The sequence below is a fragment of the Bos indicus genome, chromosome 3 (genome assembly GCF_029378745.1).
Source record: "Bos indicus isolate NIAB-ARS_2022 breed Sahiwal x Tharparkar chromosome 3, NIAB-ARS_B.indTharparkar_mat_pri_1.0, whole genome shotgun sequence".
NCBI classification, from domain to species: Eukaryota; Metazoa; Chordata; class Mammalia; order Artiodactyla; family Bovidae; genus Bos; species Bos indicus.
In genome coordinates, this window is record NC_091762.1 from 25,447,711 (window position 1) to 25,464,708 (window position 16,998).

General features: G+C 38.6%; 1 protein-coding gene across 4 annotated transcripts in view; it reads left to right on the forward strand.

Moving 5' to 3' along the window:
• SPAG17 (sperm associated antigen 17) overlaps positions 1-16,998 on the forward strand; it is a 254,113-nt gene that overhangs the window by 62,697 nt on the left and 174,418 nt on the right. For all 4 annotated transcript variants that reach the window (XM_070785824.1, XM_070785828.1, XM_070785827.1 and 1 more), the window contains 3 exons: positions 12,808-12,994; positions 14,493-14,687; positions 16,531-16,712. In XM_070785824.1, coding sequence (XP_070641925.1) covers positions 12,808-12,994; positions 14,493-14,687; positions 16,531-16,712 — 564 coding nt within the window. The remainder of the gene's footprint in view (positions 1-12,807; positions 12,995-14,492; positions 14,688-16,530; positions 16,713-16,998) is intronic.

The window sequence follows — 16,998 nt, forward strand, 5'->3', positions numbered from 1 at the left end:
AAAAAAAAAATAATAATACCACCTTATATTTGTAATAAAGGGCTTTATGCTTTTCAAAGAGATTCCCTATTTAGCCTCTTACTAGGGTGATATATATTGTTCCCAGGAAAATTCTACTTAAATGGACACAGTTGATGGTACAGTTTTCCATCTGTATGAAGCTCTTTCTATCGGGTACAGGAGATTTGTACCTCAAGCAATACTCAGGGAACTCAGGGATGTTAAGACTTGGCAGAATAAAAATTGGAAAATTTGAAACTAGTATAGAAACAGCTTTTCTTGCCTTTTTAAAATTCCAGTGTCACATGGGAATCTGAATTATAAAAAGTAGACTCTGAGTCCTCCGAAAATTCTTACACCTTCTATTAGCTTTGTGCTTTCCCACAGCACCTACAAATGTAAGTTACTTGCTGAGTGTTGATTTACTTATTTACTACCTGTTTTGAGTCAGTAGTTGTGATAGGAGTAGGTTTTAGATTTCAGTCAACAAATTTTAAGTAACAATAAATGGGATATCCTGGAAGCCGAGGAAGTTTTTACAGCTAACAGTATAAAATTATTTCTGCACTGTTATTTCTTTGAAATGTGAACAAAATAATAATGCAGTTATAAAATTCTTAAGATACAGAAATAATCTTTTTGTTGAAAATTTAAGAATCTTAAGGAATTTTAGATTTATAAAAATAAGAAAGTAATAGATGCATAAAAGAACTCTTTGAGCAATTAAGAGACAACAATTACATAATCTAATCGGTATCTTCATTAGATTGGATTCCCAAAACATCAACCCCAAAATCTCTGAGTTGAAAACACACAAGCCAGTGCTAAATAAATGGATGAAAACTGAAAGGAAGGGAGTACTCTCCAGAAAAGTTATCTCAGTGAAGGCAAGACTAAGGGAGTTGTTGGAGGGGTGATATAATCTATGTTCATTTCAACAATGCTGCCCAGCAGGTCACTTAAAACAATTGAGGTTAATGCTTGTCAGCCAGGGAATTGAGCAGATAGCAAAATAAGTATAAAGCATGAAAACTGATGCTACGTTGTGGATTAGAAAATGAAAAAAAGAAAAGAGGACTTTATCCAGTTTCTTCTTTCTGAACCCCTGGTGAGATTCTGAGATTCCTGCAAGGAGTGACTCTCTCGTTAGCTTTTTAACATCAACATGATATATAGTTTCTTTCTCTCAAATACTAGCTATATGTTTACACTTGTACAACCCAGAGTGTTTTGTTTCTTCTTTGTTGAATCTTTGGAATTGCATTTTTTAAAACAAATGCTTGACAATTATTCATAGCAGTAGTTATAGAAAATACTAGGGAGACTATGTGGACAAAAAAAAGTAATATAATTAGGTCCCTGTCCTTTTTCTCCAATGGAAAAAAATGTATGTACACTACATATTTGATTCTGTTTTAACCATCTATGCTTAATAATATAGTTCCAATAGCCAGATACAGTAAAATATCATTATTTTAGATTCCACTAATTTTAATCATTTATAATACTTCAGACTATGCTTAACATTGCATTTTCTTTGTCTATGAAGAAAGTATGCTGGATAATTAATATTATAAAAAATAATACAAGGAAGATATTTCTTGAAGAACAGTTTAGAACCCTTTAGCATGTGAATCTCTAGGAGACAAATTCCTGCCTCTAATTGTAGTAAGTTGAATATATTTTGAAACTTTTATCTGTTTGGAAACATCTTGTTGGTTATTTCCAAACATACATATCATGAAGAAAATATACTTTATTTCTAGAAATGTATTTTAACATTTCAGAACTTCTGAATATGATTCTTTCATATAATTAATCCCAAATTAGATTTTATTTTATCTTAAAATCTGAATAGGAGAATGTTTTGCTTGAAATTGAATTTTCCTTGCACATATCATTATCTGAACATTTATTGTGCATTTTTAGTTATATCATTATCAATTTGTTGTTAATTGTTAATTTAACAAACATTTATGGAAACAAGCATTTAGAGAAACAATCTACTGGGACATATATTTTCATAAGGTTCATTATAATTTTAAAATAATTGATTGGTTTCTATTCTGAACCAGGTTTTAATTTAGTCATTATCTGAATATTACAATATTATTCACATTTTTACTTCTTTTTAATTACAACTTTTAGGTTATATATTAATTATAAACATTTTAAAAGCCAAAACACTTCGTTGTGAATCAAAATATTTAAAATATATTGAGAATTCAGCTAAAAGAAAACATTTAATCGTGGAAAAAATTTAAATGACTATAAAACAAACAAAAAAATTAACTAATTTAAATAATCAGCCAAACTAAATGTAGTCTGTACATCTGAGCTGAGTTCAGAACCTTTGGATAGGTTTTGGGGAAAGATTCAAATATATTCTAACTGTGCTTTTAAGTTGTGAATTCAAATAACCAGTCCATATTTTCTTAGATATTTTTTGGCATATCTTTTATATAAAAGCAGAGCAGTTCTTTCTCTTTCTGACTTATCTACTTAATACCAGTTGCCTTATTTTTCGATGTCCTAGAACTGAAGAGAAGGAAGACATGCAGTTAGGAATATGGACGGCTGGTATTGGTAAACTTTTCTTAAAATAACTCCAAATTAAAAGCACCTAAATTTGATAAGATATCATGATGAAGCCCCAACAGCCCAGAACCTACTCCAAAGGACTGACAAGGAGAAATTAGGATAACTTTCATTGACGTTTTCCAGCTTACTCCAGTTAAAACCCCGAAACACTGGAAACCAGCCAATGTAATGCCATTTTGTATGTGTGTTTTGTTTTAAAAGAAAGGCCATAGGGACATACCAGGAAATTACAGGCTGGTTAGTTTTGATTCAGTTGTGGTTAAAATCTTCAGAAACTATTTTAAGAAATCAAACAGAGGAAGAGCAGAAACTCAGTTTAGAGGGACCCGTGTGGTTTCCGGAAAGGAATAACTTGCCTCACTAACTGCGTGGAATTCTTTGAGGCTGGATAATCGAAATGAGGATACTACCAACAGAACTGTTGGATCTGAAGAGCTACAAAATTCAGTGATTCAGGGTAAATCATTGGCGGTTTATCTGTAGACTAGAGCAGCGCTTTCCTAATTGGGATGCTATTAATTAATGAAACCTTTTACAGACTTTGGGAAAAATGTAAAGAAATATACATATTTAAAATAGAATAGTATTTTGAAATACAAATAGCTACTGTTACAGGAGCTAATAACAGTAATTAGCTACTATTATTGTCTGCTTGGCACTATACTTAGGCTGTTTACATTCATTACATCACTTAATCCTTTAAATGACTCTGTGAGGTACAGAGTATTATTCTCAATTTGCAGATGGCAAAACTGAGGGTGTGAAAAGCTAAGTAAATTTCCAGTGGCTGAATGGAGATGGATCTGGGATTTAAATCCAGAACTGTCAGACTCTAAGATCACATTCTTAACGACTGTACAAACCCCTTCTGTGTCTCAATAATTATGCAAAATAGAACTTTTGGCTGGCAATCAGTAGAGAACTTCCCAGAAATGCCTCATTATAGGAACGAATGACTACTTAGTGGGATCTACCAACTTGCTAATTACACTGCATACAAGTGGTAAAAAAATCCCACCTGCCAATGCAGAAGACATAAGAAACACAGATTCGATCTCTGGGTCGGGAAGATCCCCTGGCGCAACAACCCACTCCAGTATTCTTGCCTGGAGAATCCCATGGACAGAGTAGCATGGCAAACTACCGTCCATAGGCTCGCATAGAGTTGGACACAACTGAAGCGACTTAGCACGCATGCACAACATTCTGAGGTTAAGTGGGGGAACTGCTCAAAGAAACCGCCTATTCCCAAGGGAATCCTGACTTCTTATCCAATCTCACCACCCACCCAGCCACCCTGCCCAGAAATGAGCTTGTCTCTGGGGGAATCTCTTAGAACTAGATTTACTGGGATTCCTCCAAACGTCCTCAGCCCTTCTCTCTTCCCTTCTGGATGTAGGATAGCATTGGCCGAATCACAAAGGATCCTGCAGGAGACAGACATCAGATAGACATCAGACCTAGACCTACCCACCACCACCACCACCACACAAACATGGCTATGTCCTGATTCTGTGGGTGAAGAATTGCACCCTGAAGATGGCACTATGGCACCCCAGGACTTTGTGCAATCTCTAGATTGTATCATTTGGTCAAGTGAACGCAGGACACTTGTAGGCTTACCTTTCCTACACCTCAGCAGTTCTCTAGGAAAGCAAGGTCCTGACTCAATCCCATGCATTGTCTTTTCTGTCTGGCAGGCATGCAGGGAGGGCAAAGAAATAGAAAGTATAGAAAAGGAATAACAAAATGTTCATAACGCCACAACCCTATTACAACTAATGTTAACATTTTGGTATATTTGCTTTGTTTCTTTCTATGGATGTGTTTCTTTACACAGCTGTAATATTTTAAAAGTTTTTAATCCAGTTTTATTTCAGTTAAAATATACCATAATTTTTTCTCATTACCACAGCATCCACACCGACCATTGTTATTGGCTAGGTGACATCCTATTGACTACCATACTTAAAGTTCCTTTATTGTTCATCATCTCCATTATTTCTGTATTCTTTCATAATAAACAATGTCATGATGAACAATCTTATCTTGTAAAATTCTTCATATTTTGAATAATTTCCTTAGTATAGGTTCATATGTGTATTAGTTGCTTGGTTGTGTCCAACTCTTTGTGACCCAATGAACTATAGCCTGCCAGACTCCTCTGTCCATGGGATTTCCCAGGCAATAATACTGGAGTGGGTGGCCATTTGCTTCTCCAGGGGATCCTCCCAACCCAGGGATCGAACTCAGATCTCCTGCATTGCAGGCAGATTCTTTACCATCTGAGCTATCAGGGCAGCCCTAGCCTAGGTTTATAGATATGGATTAATTGAGCCACCAAATGTTCCCACAACCTTGTGTCTCCAGAGTAGGTTCTAGAACCATTTAGTCCCAAGTTCTCATTAAAAGAAATCATAAATAATGCCCTGTTTAAATGAACTTTGTGTTCGCTTTTTAAAGATGGAGGAGTTTCATGAAAACAAATCTCTTTAATATCGTTTAATCTGTTTCTTTCAAACTTACTTGACACCGTACATTTCTTTCAGTCCGTCTTGTCCTCTCATCATCTGTGGTCAATAGATTGTTTACGAGATGCGTAGAATGATGTTTTGAAAGAGAATTGAGTAGCACTCTGAAGATAAATCCTGCTTCTCAGAAGTCACGTGATAATGGAGTGACTTAGTCACTTAACTTCTATGACATCTTTTCTTATCAATATCCTTAATAATATTACCTTGAGAATCTAATGATAGAACATATATTGAACACAAATTATACACAAATATGTAGATGTAAGAGTAAGATGAAGTATTCCCAGGTGGCACAAGTGGTAAAGAACCCGCCTGCCAATGCTGGAGACCTAAGAGACGTGGGTTTGATCCCTGGGTCGGGAGGATCTGCTGGAGGACGGCATGGCAGCCCACTCCAGTATTCTTCCCTGGAGAATCCCATGGACAGAGGAGCCTGGTGGGCTACAGTCCACAGGGTCACAAGAAGTCGGACACGACTAAAGCAATGTAGCACACACACACAAGATGAAGTATAGATATTTATCAGTCCCGCTGACTTTTACCATTTCCCTCCCTTCTACTGTGAAAAACAACAGAATGAATACCCAGAAAAGTATTTGAATTTTGGTATTAAGAAATCATTTAGAAATAAAATATAGTCTAAAATACTTTTGAAGTGTCAAATAACTAGTCTGCCCAATTCCAAAGAGGGAGAATTTTGTATTTTAACCTTTAAAAACTGAGAATAACAAGATTAAGGATTCTAGGTGGGTGTCATTTAATACTCAGCTGAGTATGTGAAACCCAAAGACTCTTTTTTTGGTTATTGCTAGGACAAGAGCCCCGCATCTGCTACATAGCTTAACTGGTAAGAGACCTCTGTGCCTGTCCAAGATCTTCTCACCATAGGAGGCATCCATATGCCTTTTGGAACCACTGCATTTTAAAGAAAATGTACTCTGTAACAAACCTGATTCCCCCTTCATATGCAGGGGAGCCTGTGTTCCCCTCACATTGTGGAAAGAAGGGCTATTGAATACACCCCCCTCCTGAATTTTTTGTCTTAAATTGGCAAGGGTTTCCTCTGAGTTTTTCAAGTTGTAAGGAGATGACCATAGAATGGGAACATGCATGTCATGTTATTCAGAAGCAAGAAAGCCAGAAGAGGTTGGTGCAAACAAGTTTTAGCTTATGATTTAGGAGTGGGCTCAGCAAACCTGGTTTACTTCTCCCCACTCCTGCCCTCAGATCCAAAGATATAAACCCATAGCAGGGAGGGGCTTATTCAGAATGAAGAAAAGAAAGGGAAAGGGAAGGTATAGATAGGAGGTGATTTTCCTGTGATTAGGGCTTGGTGGAAGAGGATGAACTTTTTGACCAAAGTAGATTCCTAGGGGGCAAGTAGTCAATCATTGTTCAGAAAAAGGGACAAAGGGACTGCCATGGTTCAGCTCGGGTGTGGAGGGAAGGAGATACAGACAGGACACAGGAGAGGAGCAATTAGACCATCACTAGAGTCAGCCAAGGGGAGCAGTGGGGACTGAGTAGGGCAAACAACAACATGTTCAGAAATGTACTGAGGATTTCTCGGCCTGCCTCTGACACCTCAGAAAGACCCAGGTGTTTTCACTTGCTTCTGTTCTTTACCAATTAGTGTCTGCACACCACAAAAGCGTGTATAGAGTTACTATGAGAAATATTTTACATAGCAATACTGTTTTATATTTTATCAATTAAAGGTACATCATTGTTAAATGGAAAATGCAGAGCTTGTGTAGAGGTGACGGTAATGATTACATTAAAATGACGCCAAAACATAATTTGAAAAAAGGCATTAATAGCTTCTTTACCCATCTTCTCTGGATGGTGGAACTGTGAATTTTTTTGGTAACTCCTCAATTTTTTCCTAATTTTTCAATTATGATTATTTTTATAATTTAAAAATGTTACATAAGGAAGTAAATCAGGAAGAATTTTTTTGTGAAAGGAGGGAGATCAGTATTGGTCATTTCAGTGTTAATGGAAATAAGTTTAAAAAATGCTTGTCTCCAGGGTATCAAGTTTGGCCTTGCTAAGGGAATGCATTCCCTGGTGGCTCAGATGGTAAAGAATCCACCTGTAATGCAGGAGACTTGGGTTCAATCCCTGGGTCGGGAAGATGCCTTGGAGAAGGAAATGGCTACCCACTCCATATTCTTGCCTGGGAAATCCCATGGGCAGAGGAATCTGGCAGGCCACAGTCCATTTGGTTGCAGAAGAGTTGGACACAACTTGGTGACTAAACAACAACAATGGTCTTATTGAGACACAAATGACCACCACACTCAGAAAGTGATTTTGGAATGATGGAATATTAATGCATGTATAAAGGTCAATGAAAGAAATGAAGTCACCTTCAGAATAATTTAACCCAAAACAGTTTCTTCTGTTCTGAAGATCACCCTGCGATTTTGTTTGAAATAATGGTGTAGAAGTTTCTGGAAGATTTTGTTGGCCAACTTGGGACTCTTGTGTGATGAGCCTAGCTGTCCACCTCAGAGCTGCACAGGAGTTTTTCACTCTAGTGGACTCACCATGATCAGAGGCATGGTTAGGAGAGCGTGCACAGGTTTTGCCAACGCCTCTGAGTTAATTGGACTCTGCACCACTGATCTGGGCTCTGGTTCCTTTTTAAATGAGCCTTCTCAAAATTTCTAATAAACTCTCCACACTGGCGGAGAGTGAGCTTTCTTCCCCACTTTCTGAGATGACTCACATTATCTTCTCTAGTGAAACCTCCTACCTCATACCTGCCCGTCCTGAGTTGATAACTTTGCCTCGTCCTTCGCTTGAAAACATTGAAACATTCCCTCAACACATCAAGACCCCTCTCTTCCTTGTACCCACACCCAGCCACCCATCCCAGCTTTGCTCCTTTTATTAAACTAAGAAATTGCCTTTCTTCCTATCAAAGTCCAATTATTGACATGTTCTCTTGATCTTACCCCACCTTGCTTCCTCAAGGAGTCTCCCCAATGACTTCAATGTCTCCCTGTCTGCTGGAGATTCCATCAGCCTGCAAACACAACATCTCCTGATTTTACATATGTACATATTAATATATACACACATAGCTTTATATTATACTCCTCTCCTGCTCACTCATCCATTGAACAATCTCAGAGCTCCAGTTTCCCTTCACAAGCTAACTTCTTTTTTAAGGGTTTTCCCTTTTTATTCTTCTTTTTTTAATACATTTAGATTAGTTGTATGCTTTACTTTTTTATTGGAGTATAGTTGATTTACAATGCTGTGTTAACATCTGCTATATAGCAAATTGATTCAGTTTTACATATATATGCATTTTAAGATATTCTTTTCCATTATGACTTATTATAGGATATTGAATAGAGTTCTCTGTGCTATACAGTAGGACCTTGTTATTTATGCATTTTGTATATACTAGTTTACATCTGCTAACCCCAACCTCCTGCTCAATCCCCACCCCAGGCCCCTCCCCCTTGGCAATCACAAGTCAATCCTCTATGTCTGTGAGTCTGCTTCTGTTTCTTAGATAGGTTCGTTTGTGTCATATTTCAGATTCCACATATAAGTAATATATAGTATTTGGCTTGTCTATTTGATTTTCTTCACTTAGTATGATAATCCCTAGGTACTTCCATGTTGCTACAATGGCATAGCTTTGTTCTTGTATATGGCTGACTAGTATTCCATCGTGTGTATGTATATATGTGTATATGTATATATCATATCTTCTTTATCCATTCATCTGTTGATGGACATTTAGATTGTGTCCGTGTCTTGGCTACTGTGAATAGTGCTCACAAGGAAAGGCCTTGAGACAGTGGTCCACACAAGTGGTCACCCTACTATTCCTGCCTCCCTATTCACTGCCTCCGCCCTCCACCAAGGCTGCTCCCATGACGTCACCTGTAACCACCCATACTTTTCAGTTCCTTGGTTCTCTAGCTGCACACTCTGTACTTTTTCCCACTTTTTAAGTCATTTCTATCTTTTGCCAACATCTCCTCCTATACCTGACTGATAAGTATTGGAGTTTCCAGCATGACCCCAGCTTCACTTCTCATATTTCTTGAGAACTCTTTCCCCAAGAGTCTTCTCTCTTCCCATGCCGTTAACTACTATCTCTATGTTACCCACACCCGAACTTGTAACTCCAGTCAAATCTTTTTTCTTCTGGGAAGAGTACAATTGCAGTCAACTGTTTCCTTGTCATCTCAGGAGCATCTCAGATTTAACAAGATCATTCTGAATAGTCTGCCCACCTTAACTAAAAGCAATTTCCCATCCCAACACCTGTCTCTGTGAGTGGCACCATCAACCACCCTGTTACTCAAATTAAATCCTAGGCGTTATCTTTGTTGTTGCCTCCGCCTTCACTCCTCGTCTCTAATCTTTCACCCTGTAATTTCAACTTGCACAACAGATCTTAAATCGTCCTCTTTTCTCCACTCTGCCAACACCTTAATCTGAATTACCATTAAGTGTTATCTGGACTATTTCTAGAATTTACTTACTGGTCTCCTGTGTTCCTATGTGGCAACTTCACAGTAAGCCTCCATTTAAAACCATTATGGTCTTTACCATTGCATTTTTAATAGGACGTAAATATGTGAATCCCCTACTCCAAAACCGTGGATGACCTGACCTATGACTTGCTTCCCCCTCCTTATTCTGGCTACTCTCTCCCTTGCCCACTCTCCTCCTGCTATACTCACTTCTTTTCAAGCCTTTGAGCACATTCATGTCCTTTATGACTTAGGGCCTTTGCATACACAATTCATCTTTTCCCCACTTCTCACCTGGATGACTCCTCATCCTTCAGGTCCTCACTCAAATGCCATTTCCTCAAAGGCCTTCCAGCACTAGCTTCTAGAGAGTGGTGAACTGTGTGTCTATTACTATATCAGGTTTTATCCTTCATAAAATGCATGAACATCTCCCTGTTCATGTGCTTTTTTTCCCCTCTTTCTTCCCCAGGAGAGTGGAAACTCAAGGGAACAGAGCCCAGCCATATTTTATGGAACACCTTATATATGGGCTTCTCTGGTGGCTCAGACGGTAAAGCGTCTGCCTGCAATGCCGGAGACCTGGGTTCGATTCCTGGGTTGGGAAGATCCCCTGGAGAAGGAAATGGCAATCCACTCCAGCACTCTTGCCTGGAAAATCCCATGGACAGAGGAACCTGATAGGCTACAGTCCATGGGGTCGCAAAGAGTCGGACACGACTGAGCGACTTCACTTTCACTTTCTTTATATCTGGTGCAGAGGGAAATGCAGAGGCTTTTCGTATCTCTGTACTTTCCCTTGTGCTTTCCTTGCTGCCTTACCCAAGGCTATTAGTGACATCTCCAGCCTCCGCTGATGTTTCCCTGTGCCGAGGAGCAGGTGTGGGGAGGTTGAGTTTCCCACCACTAGCACATCTGGTTCCAAATAGGGAAAGGAGTACGTCAAGCCTGTATGTTGTCACCTTGCTTATTTAACTTATATGCAGAGTACATTATAAGAAATGCTGGGCTGGACGAAGAACAAGCTGGAATTAAGATTGCCAGGAGAAGTACCAATAACCTCAGATATGCAGATGCCACCACACTTACGGCAGAAAGTGAACAAGAACTAAAGTGCCTCTTGATGAAAGTGAAAGAGGAGAGTGAAAAAGTTGGCTTAAAGCTCAACATTCAGAAAACTAAGATCATGGCATCTGGTTCCATCACTTCATGGCAAATAGATGGGGAAACAGTGGAAACAGTGACAGACTTTATTTTCTCAGGCTCCAAAATCACAGCAGATGGTGACTGCAGCCATGAAATTACAAGATGCTTGCTCCTTGGAAGAAAAGTTATGACCAACCTAGACAGCATATTAAAAAGCAAAGACATTACTTTGCCAACAAAGGTCCATCTAGTCAAGGCTATGGTTTTTCCAGTAGTCATGTATGGATATGAGAGCTGGACTATAAAGAAAGCTAAGCTCAGAAGAATTGATGCTTTTGAACTGTGGTGTTGGAGAAGACTCTTGAGAGTCCTTTGGACTGCAAGGAGATCCAACCAGTCCATCCTAAAGGAAATCAGTCCTGAATATTCATTGGAAGGACTGATCCTGAAGCTGAAATTCCCATACTTTGGCCACCTAATGCGAACAACTGACTCATTTGAAAAGACCCTGATGCTGGGAATGATTAAATGCAGGAGGAGAAGGAGACAATAGAGTATGAGATAGTTGGATGGCATCACTGACTCAATGGATGTGAGTTTGAATAAACTCTGGGAGTTTGTGATGGACAGGGAGGCCTGGCATGCTGCAGTCATGGAGTTGCAAAGAATCGGACACGACTGAGTGACTTAACTGAACTGAACTGAACTGAGCAGCACAAGTGCTAGGCATGTGTGGAGAGTCCATGGGCACCGCTGACACAGCCTCCGGGTGCTAAAGCTAAACCAGGTTCTCTGGAACCATCAACATCCAGAAGCCGTGTGGAGGAGGCAGACACTCCTTTCCCCTCCTGTGCCAAGATTTGTTAGCTGGATGCCACAACAATATATCTTCTACTTTCTTATCTCTACTGTCTTAGAACAGAGTTCTTCAAATTTGCTTCTAAGAACCCAGGAAAACACAGAGCCCCCACTGTTGCTACAGTGGTTTGTTTAGTTATGTTTGTGTGCTATTTTGTTGAACATGGGGAAAGTGAATAACATAAACATATTCTGGGTCTTCTGTATTATCCAATACTACCACATCATTTCAATGAACTCAGTCTATTTGTATTTATAACACATGAATGAAAATTGTAATTACATTATGAAATAATGTAATAACATAAACATATTCTGGGTCTTCTGTATTATCCAATACTACCACATCATTTCAATGAACTCAGTCTATTTGTATTTATAACACATGAATGAAAATTGTAATTACATTATGAAATAATGCACAGAGGTTTTAGCAATTGTTTGGAAAGAAAAAATGGTTTAAAAAAAAAAATTAGGTCTTTAGTTGGTATGTGACAATCTCAGTATGCCCCAGAGCAGTGTATAAAGAATTAGCATTGCCAACCGAAGTGTTGTGTTGATCTCTTTGAACATATCAGATAGCAGCCATTGATCCCATCTACACATTTTTTAAGCGGCACTGTGGAAGCGACTTAGCAGCAGCAGCAGCATACCAAAAATAGTTTGTTTTGCTAAGTTCCCAAAAGAATCCTTTAACAGTTAAAAGTGGTTGACACACTACTTAAACCAGGAAAACTATCATAAAAATTTTTTTAATTTAAAATTTTTGTTTTGTTAGCAACCCCACATGTCTGTAAGACAAAAAGAGACCCCCAGCTTAGGCAACATGATAAACCTAAGTCCCTGCCATCACAATGTATTCAAGAGCCACCACCAACAACCTCAGCTGGCTGTTTATTAGGTCAAGCTTGGCTCCTTTAAGACGAATTCCCTTCAAGAGGGATGTGTGTATGACAGTCTTTTAGCATCCACCCTTTTTGGTGAATTGATGTACCTTCTCACAGCTTAGACTCAACCTGAAATCTCCACTCTCCTGGCCTGAAGAATGAATAAATGAGTAAAGCAGTGATTGCATGAGATAAAGCATTAATTTACCTGATAGTAGAAAATCCATTGTCTGCTCACTATATGGTTTAATGAAAAGTATTCTGTCCTTCCAGGTCATAGAAGACAGATTTAAGATAGAAAAGGATAAAGTGAAAGCAAAATCTCCCAAGGAGAAGAAGTCCCCATCTGCCAAGGTTGCCAAAGGAAAGGGAAAGGACCAGCCAGAGGCAAACATCGCCGTGAAAAAGACCACCCAGTTAGTGAGGAGGGGGGAAGAGGATGACACCAAACAATACATTGGTCAGTGAGATGCTGCTTTCGCTGCTCGCCCTATGACCTGTGAACTTGAGAAATCATTCCAATCACTATGCTTAATCTTCCCCAGGCTTTCCCCTTTTTGAAAACCATAAATCCCATGCTCCCCATGACACCTTGGTAGAAAAATATTTCTACTTGCAATTCATTTATGTTTTCAGCCAATATTTCTTTAGCATGTGTCTTGCTATAGGCATATTTTCACAGTGCAAATAAAAGATGAAGTCACAACTTATTGTGCTACCAAGCAGCTTAGTGTCTGTTTGGGAACATTTTGAGAAAGTCAGAGACACTTGTAAGGCAAAGCAAAAGTAATTATTGTCACAAATGAAACACAGTAACAATAAAATCAGACCAGTTAATTTGTGACTCATGTAGAGCATGTAGCTTCCCGACCTCAACTTCTCCCACTATCTGTTTGTCCTAGATAGAGCAATGAGAATTTTCTTTCATTTAGATTGTCTACATAAAAACTATTCAACTTAGACAGCTATGAGTTATTGCTCCTTTCCCGTGAATCTGAATGGAGCTACTGTTGTTATGCACATTGTATTTAAATAAGATGGCAGGTCTTCTCATTCTTTGCCAATTTGACTCCCATAATCTCTGCTCTAAACCTACTTACTTAGGAGCAATTATATTATGGATTTCATGGGCAATATCAATACTGATTTGTTTTAGTAACTGAAGAAAAATCACTACTTGAAGATCAAAAGTTTGTGCATCCGTTGCTGTATTTTTAAGTTGATCTTAGTGAACCATTGTGAGATGTAATGTTTTCATGTACCATCTAGTATTGATACCAAAGTATGACAATTTTTCTCACCCCTCAGAATCTAACATTCTAATATAAATTCATGTTCTAACACTAATAGAACAATGTAGCCAGGATTAAATCAAGGAGAAAAATTTTAGGAATGTGCACAATGTATATTTTAAAATTGAATGCAATAAATAATATTGTTGCTACATAACCCATACTCTGCATCCACACCTATTGACATAAACACACAGAATGCTTTGGTAGGGAGTATGTTCATATTCAATATTCCCCTCTCCTGTAAACACCTCTACTTATAAAATATCACGAAGCTTCAGCTACTCGTAATTCAGGAGTAAAGCCAGATGTTGCTCAAGAGATTAGAACCAAGAAAAATTACAACCTAGACTTTTTTTTTTCCCCCACGAAAATCCAAACACATTTTCCATGACGACAGGCCCTCTGTATGTTTGCCTTTCTATTATGCCTTTGTCTCATTTGCAACAGTGATTTAATATTTTGTAAAATGGCCACGGCCTTCTTACTGGAAGGGCAATAATGAAAACCAGTCAACAGGACTGCATTCCAGCCAACCCCACTGCTCTTGGCAAGCCCCGGGGATGATAAACGCATGCATAATGTATGGAGCCATTGAACTGGCTGCGTGCAACCTGTTCTCTTTTAAAATGATGGCTGCTCTTCTCTATGGTATTTTTTGCACAGACGATGAGCCAGATGACGGTGCCCAGCATTACTTTATAGTTGTGGGCTTCAACAATCCTCAGCTATTAGCGATCATGACGGAGCTTGGCATTCCCATAAGCAGCGTGATTAAAATATCTTCAGAGAATTATGAACCTCTGCAGACACACCTGGCAGCAGTTAGCCAACAGCAGGAAAGTTTTCTTCAGCCAGAAGGTATGCAGTCTGCTAAGCAACTTACCGAATCCTTGAATATTACCCACTGTCCTTAAAGAACAAATACAACTTTCTGTCCAAAACATAGTCCTATGATACATATATTATTAAATCCTTTTGAGACTGATTTGCTGTTTATGCTGCTTGCACTAGCCAGGTGTTGTAAATTTTGCAAATTCAAATCATACCCTGTGTTTCTATCCCTGTTCAGCCACAGAGAACATAGAGTTGGTTATCCAACTCCATTTCTCAGGAATTTTGATATATAACTTTTACCCAAAGCATGTGCTGGGTGGATCAACTGTAAAGAATCTCTTCTGCCAGCAGCCACAGTCACCAAATGGCCCTGGGGGGTGGTCATCACTTTGGATTCTTGCTTGGCTTTGCTACTGGTGTATTGCGACATATCAGAAGGGGCGTGTATATTCTGGGCCTTGGACCAGGAAGCTATAGGATGAAGTTCTTCCTACACTGCTCTTCAGCTATTCTGAGCCTCAGGGTCTTCCTCTAAAGGAATTGAACCAGACGCCCTCTATGGGAAGGGAACAAAACTCTACTGTGTGGGTACTAGAATTAGGATTCAGCATAAGCTTCTGTGACCTGGAAGTTCATGCTCTTTTTGCCATATGCTATTTCACTTTTATGTTATTTATTAGTAATATTTTTTGCACAGGACTTTGTAACTTACACAGCCACATCCCAATTTCTATAACACGACATTTAAAAATTTGCCATTCCAGGTTAGAAATAGCTAACCCTGATAATAATAGCTACCATTTATTGGGCATAGGCCTCGGAACTTGGCTTAATGCTGAGGGCTTTAAGTGTGTTGATTCATGTAGTTTCCATGACAACTCTCAGAAGTATGTTTTATTATTTCCATTTTACAGGAAACGACTTTCAGTCTAGGGGCAGCTATTAAGTAAAAGAGTCAGAATTCAAATCCAGCTACTCCTGTCTCAAAGGCTAGTTGTAACGTTAAATATTTATTATTGAAGCCAATGAGAAAATGCTGACTCCTCTGCCCATGGAATTCTCCAGGCAAGAATACTGCAGTGGTTAGCCATTCCCTTCTTCAGGAGATCTTCCTTACCCAGGGATCAAATCCAGGTCTCCTGCATTACAGGTAGATTCTTTACCATCTGAGCCACCAGAGAAACCCATAAGTTTCAGAGTCTTTCTATTAAAAAATATTTAATATATAAAAATAAAATCACAGAAAGAGAAACTTTAGAATAATGAGATCTTAGTAGTAGGACCTATTTAGTTATAGATGGAAAAAAAAAAACAAAACATGTCAGACAAATTTTCAAGTGTAACTTTATGGAAAACTGCCATTATTTTACAGTCAGAGTACAAATGCCCGGAGAAGCTAGTAGCCATTTCAATGTGGCCTAAAGTTAACTGAAGCAGAAATCATGGACCCAGTGTGTTTTTAGCCACATAGGAAGGAGAACTGGATCACCTGTAGTTATGCATCAAACAAATGCTAAAATGGTTGAAAAGTGGTTTGGCAGGAAAACTTCTCCTCTACAGATACAGTGTAGGAGTGCTAGAAATATTGGCCATAGTTAGCTCCCAACATGTGTGACCTTATTATTATCTTTCTAGGCTTCAACTATAAAATAAAGGGGTGGGGAAAGCTCATATTTAATAACAATTTCAGCAGTAAAATCCTCTGATGTTTAATTATATAGTCCAGGTCCAAACACTTCTCAAAATTTATTTGTATTTTCTGGTGCTGTACAGACACTGGGCAATGTATATGACTCACCACAAGCACTGCACGTGGGGTGAAATTCAGCACTCTCATTTTGCAGTATAAACATGTTGCTCTTATTAGAAATAGAAGCTGAAAAACTGAAGAAAGAGAATGGCATAAAAGAACTTGAAATCTTCTGGAAGTACTTGGAGCCAATCCTGAATAACCAGAAACCAGAAACAAATCTCTTTGATGTCGCTCAGCTTGAATACACGGTCAAGGCTGACAAGTTTCCTTCTGACTGGTCAGACAGCGAGATGTTGGTTAGTACATGCATTAGTGAGACTGACTAGTTTGAACATGTGACACTGTGCTTCCATTTGCCCCATCTGTTCATTCCACAGATATTTATTGATCACTGTTTATAGAGACGGTTTTGTGCTAGGCTGGTTTATCTTCAAGACAATGGGCACATTGAATGTCTGATAATGGCTATAGCCTGATACTTCGGCTTTTAGTGTATGAATTAATGTCAAAGGAATAAGATGTAGATGAAGATAAAGCATGGTAATTATTTTATTTGGTGATGTGTGGGTTTGCTTCATACCT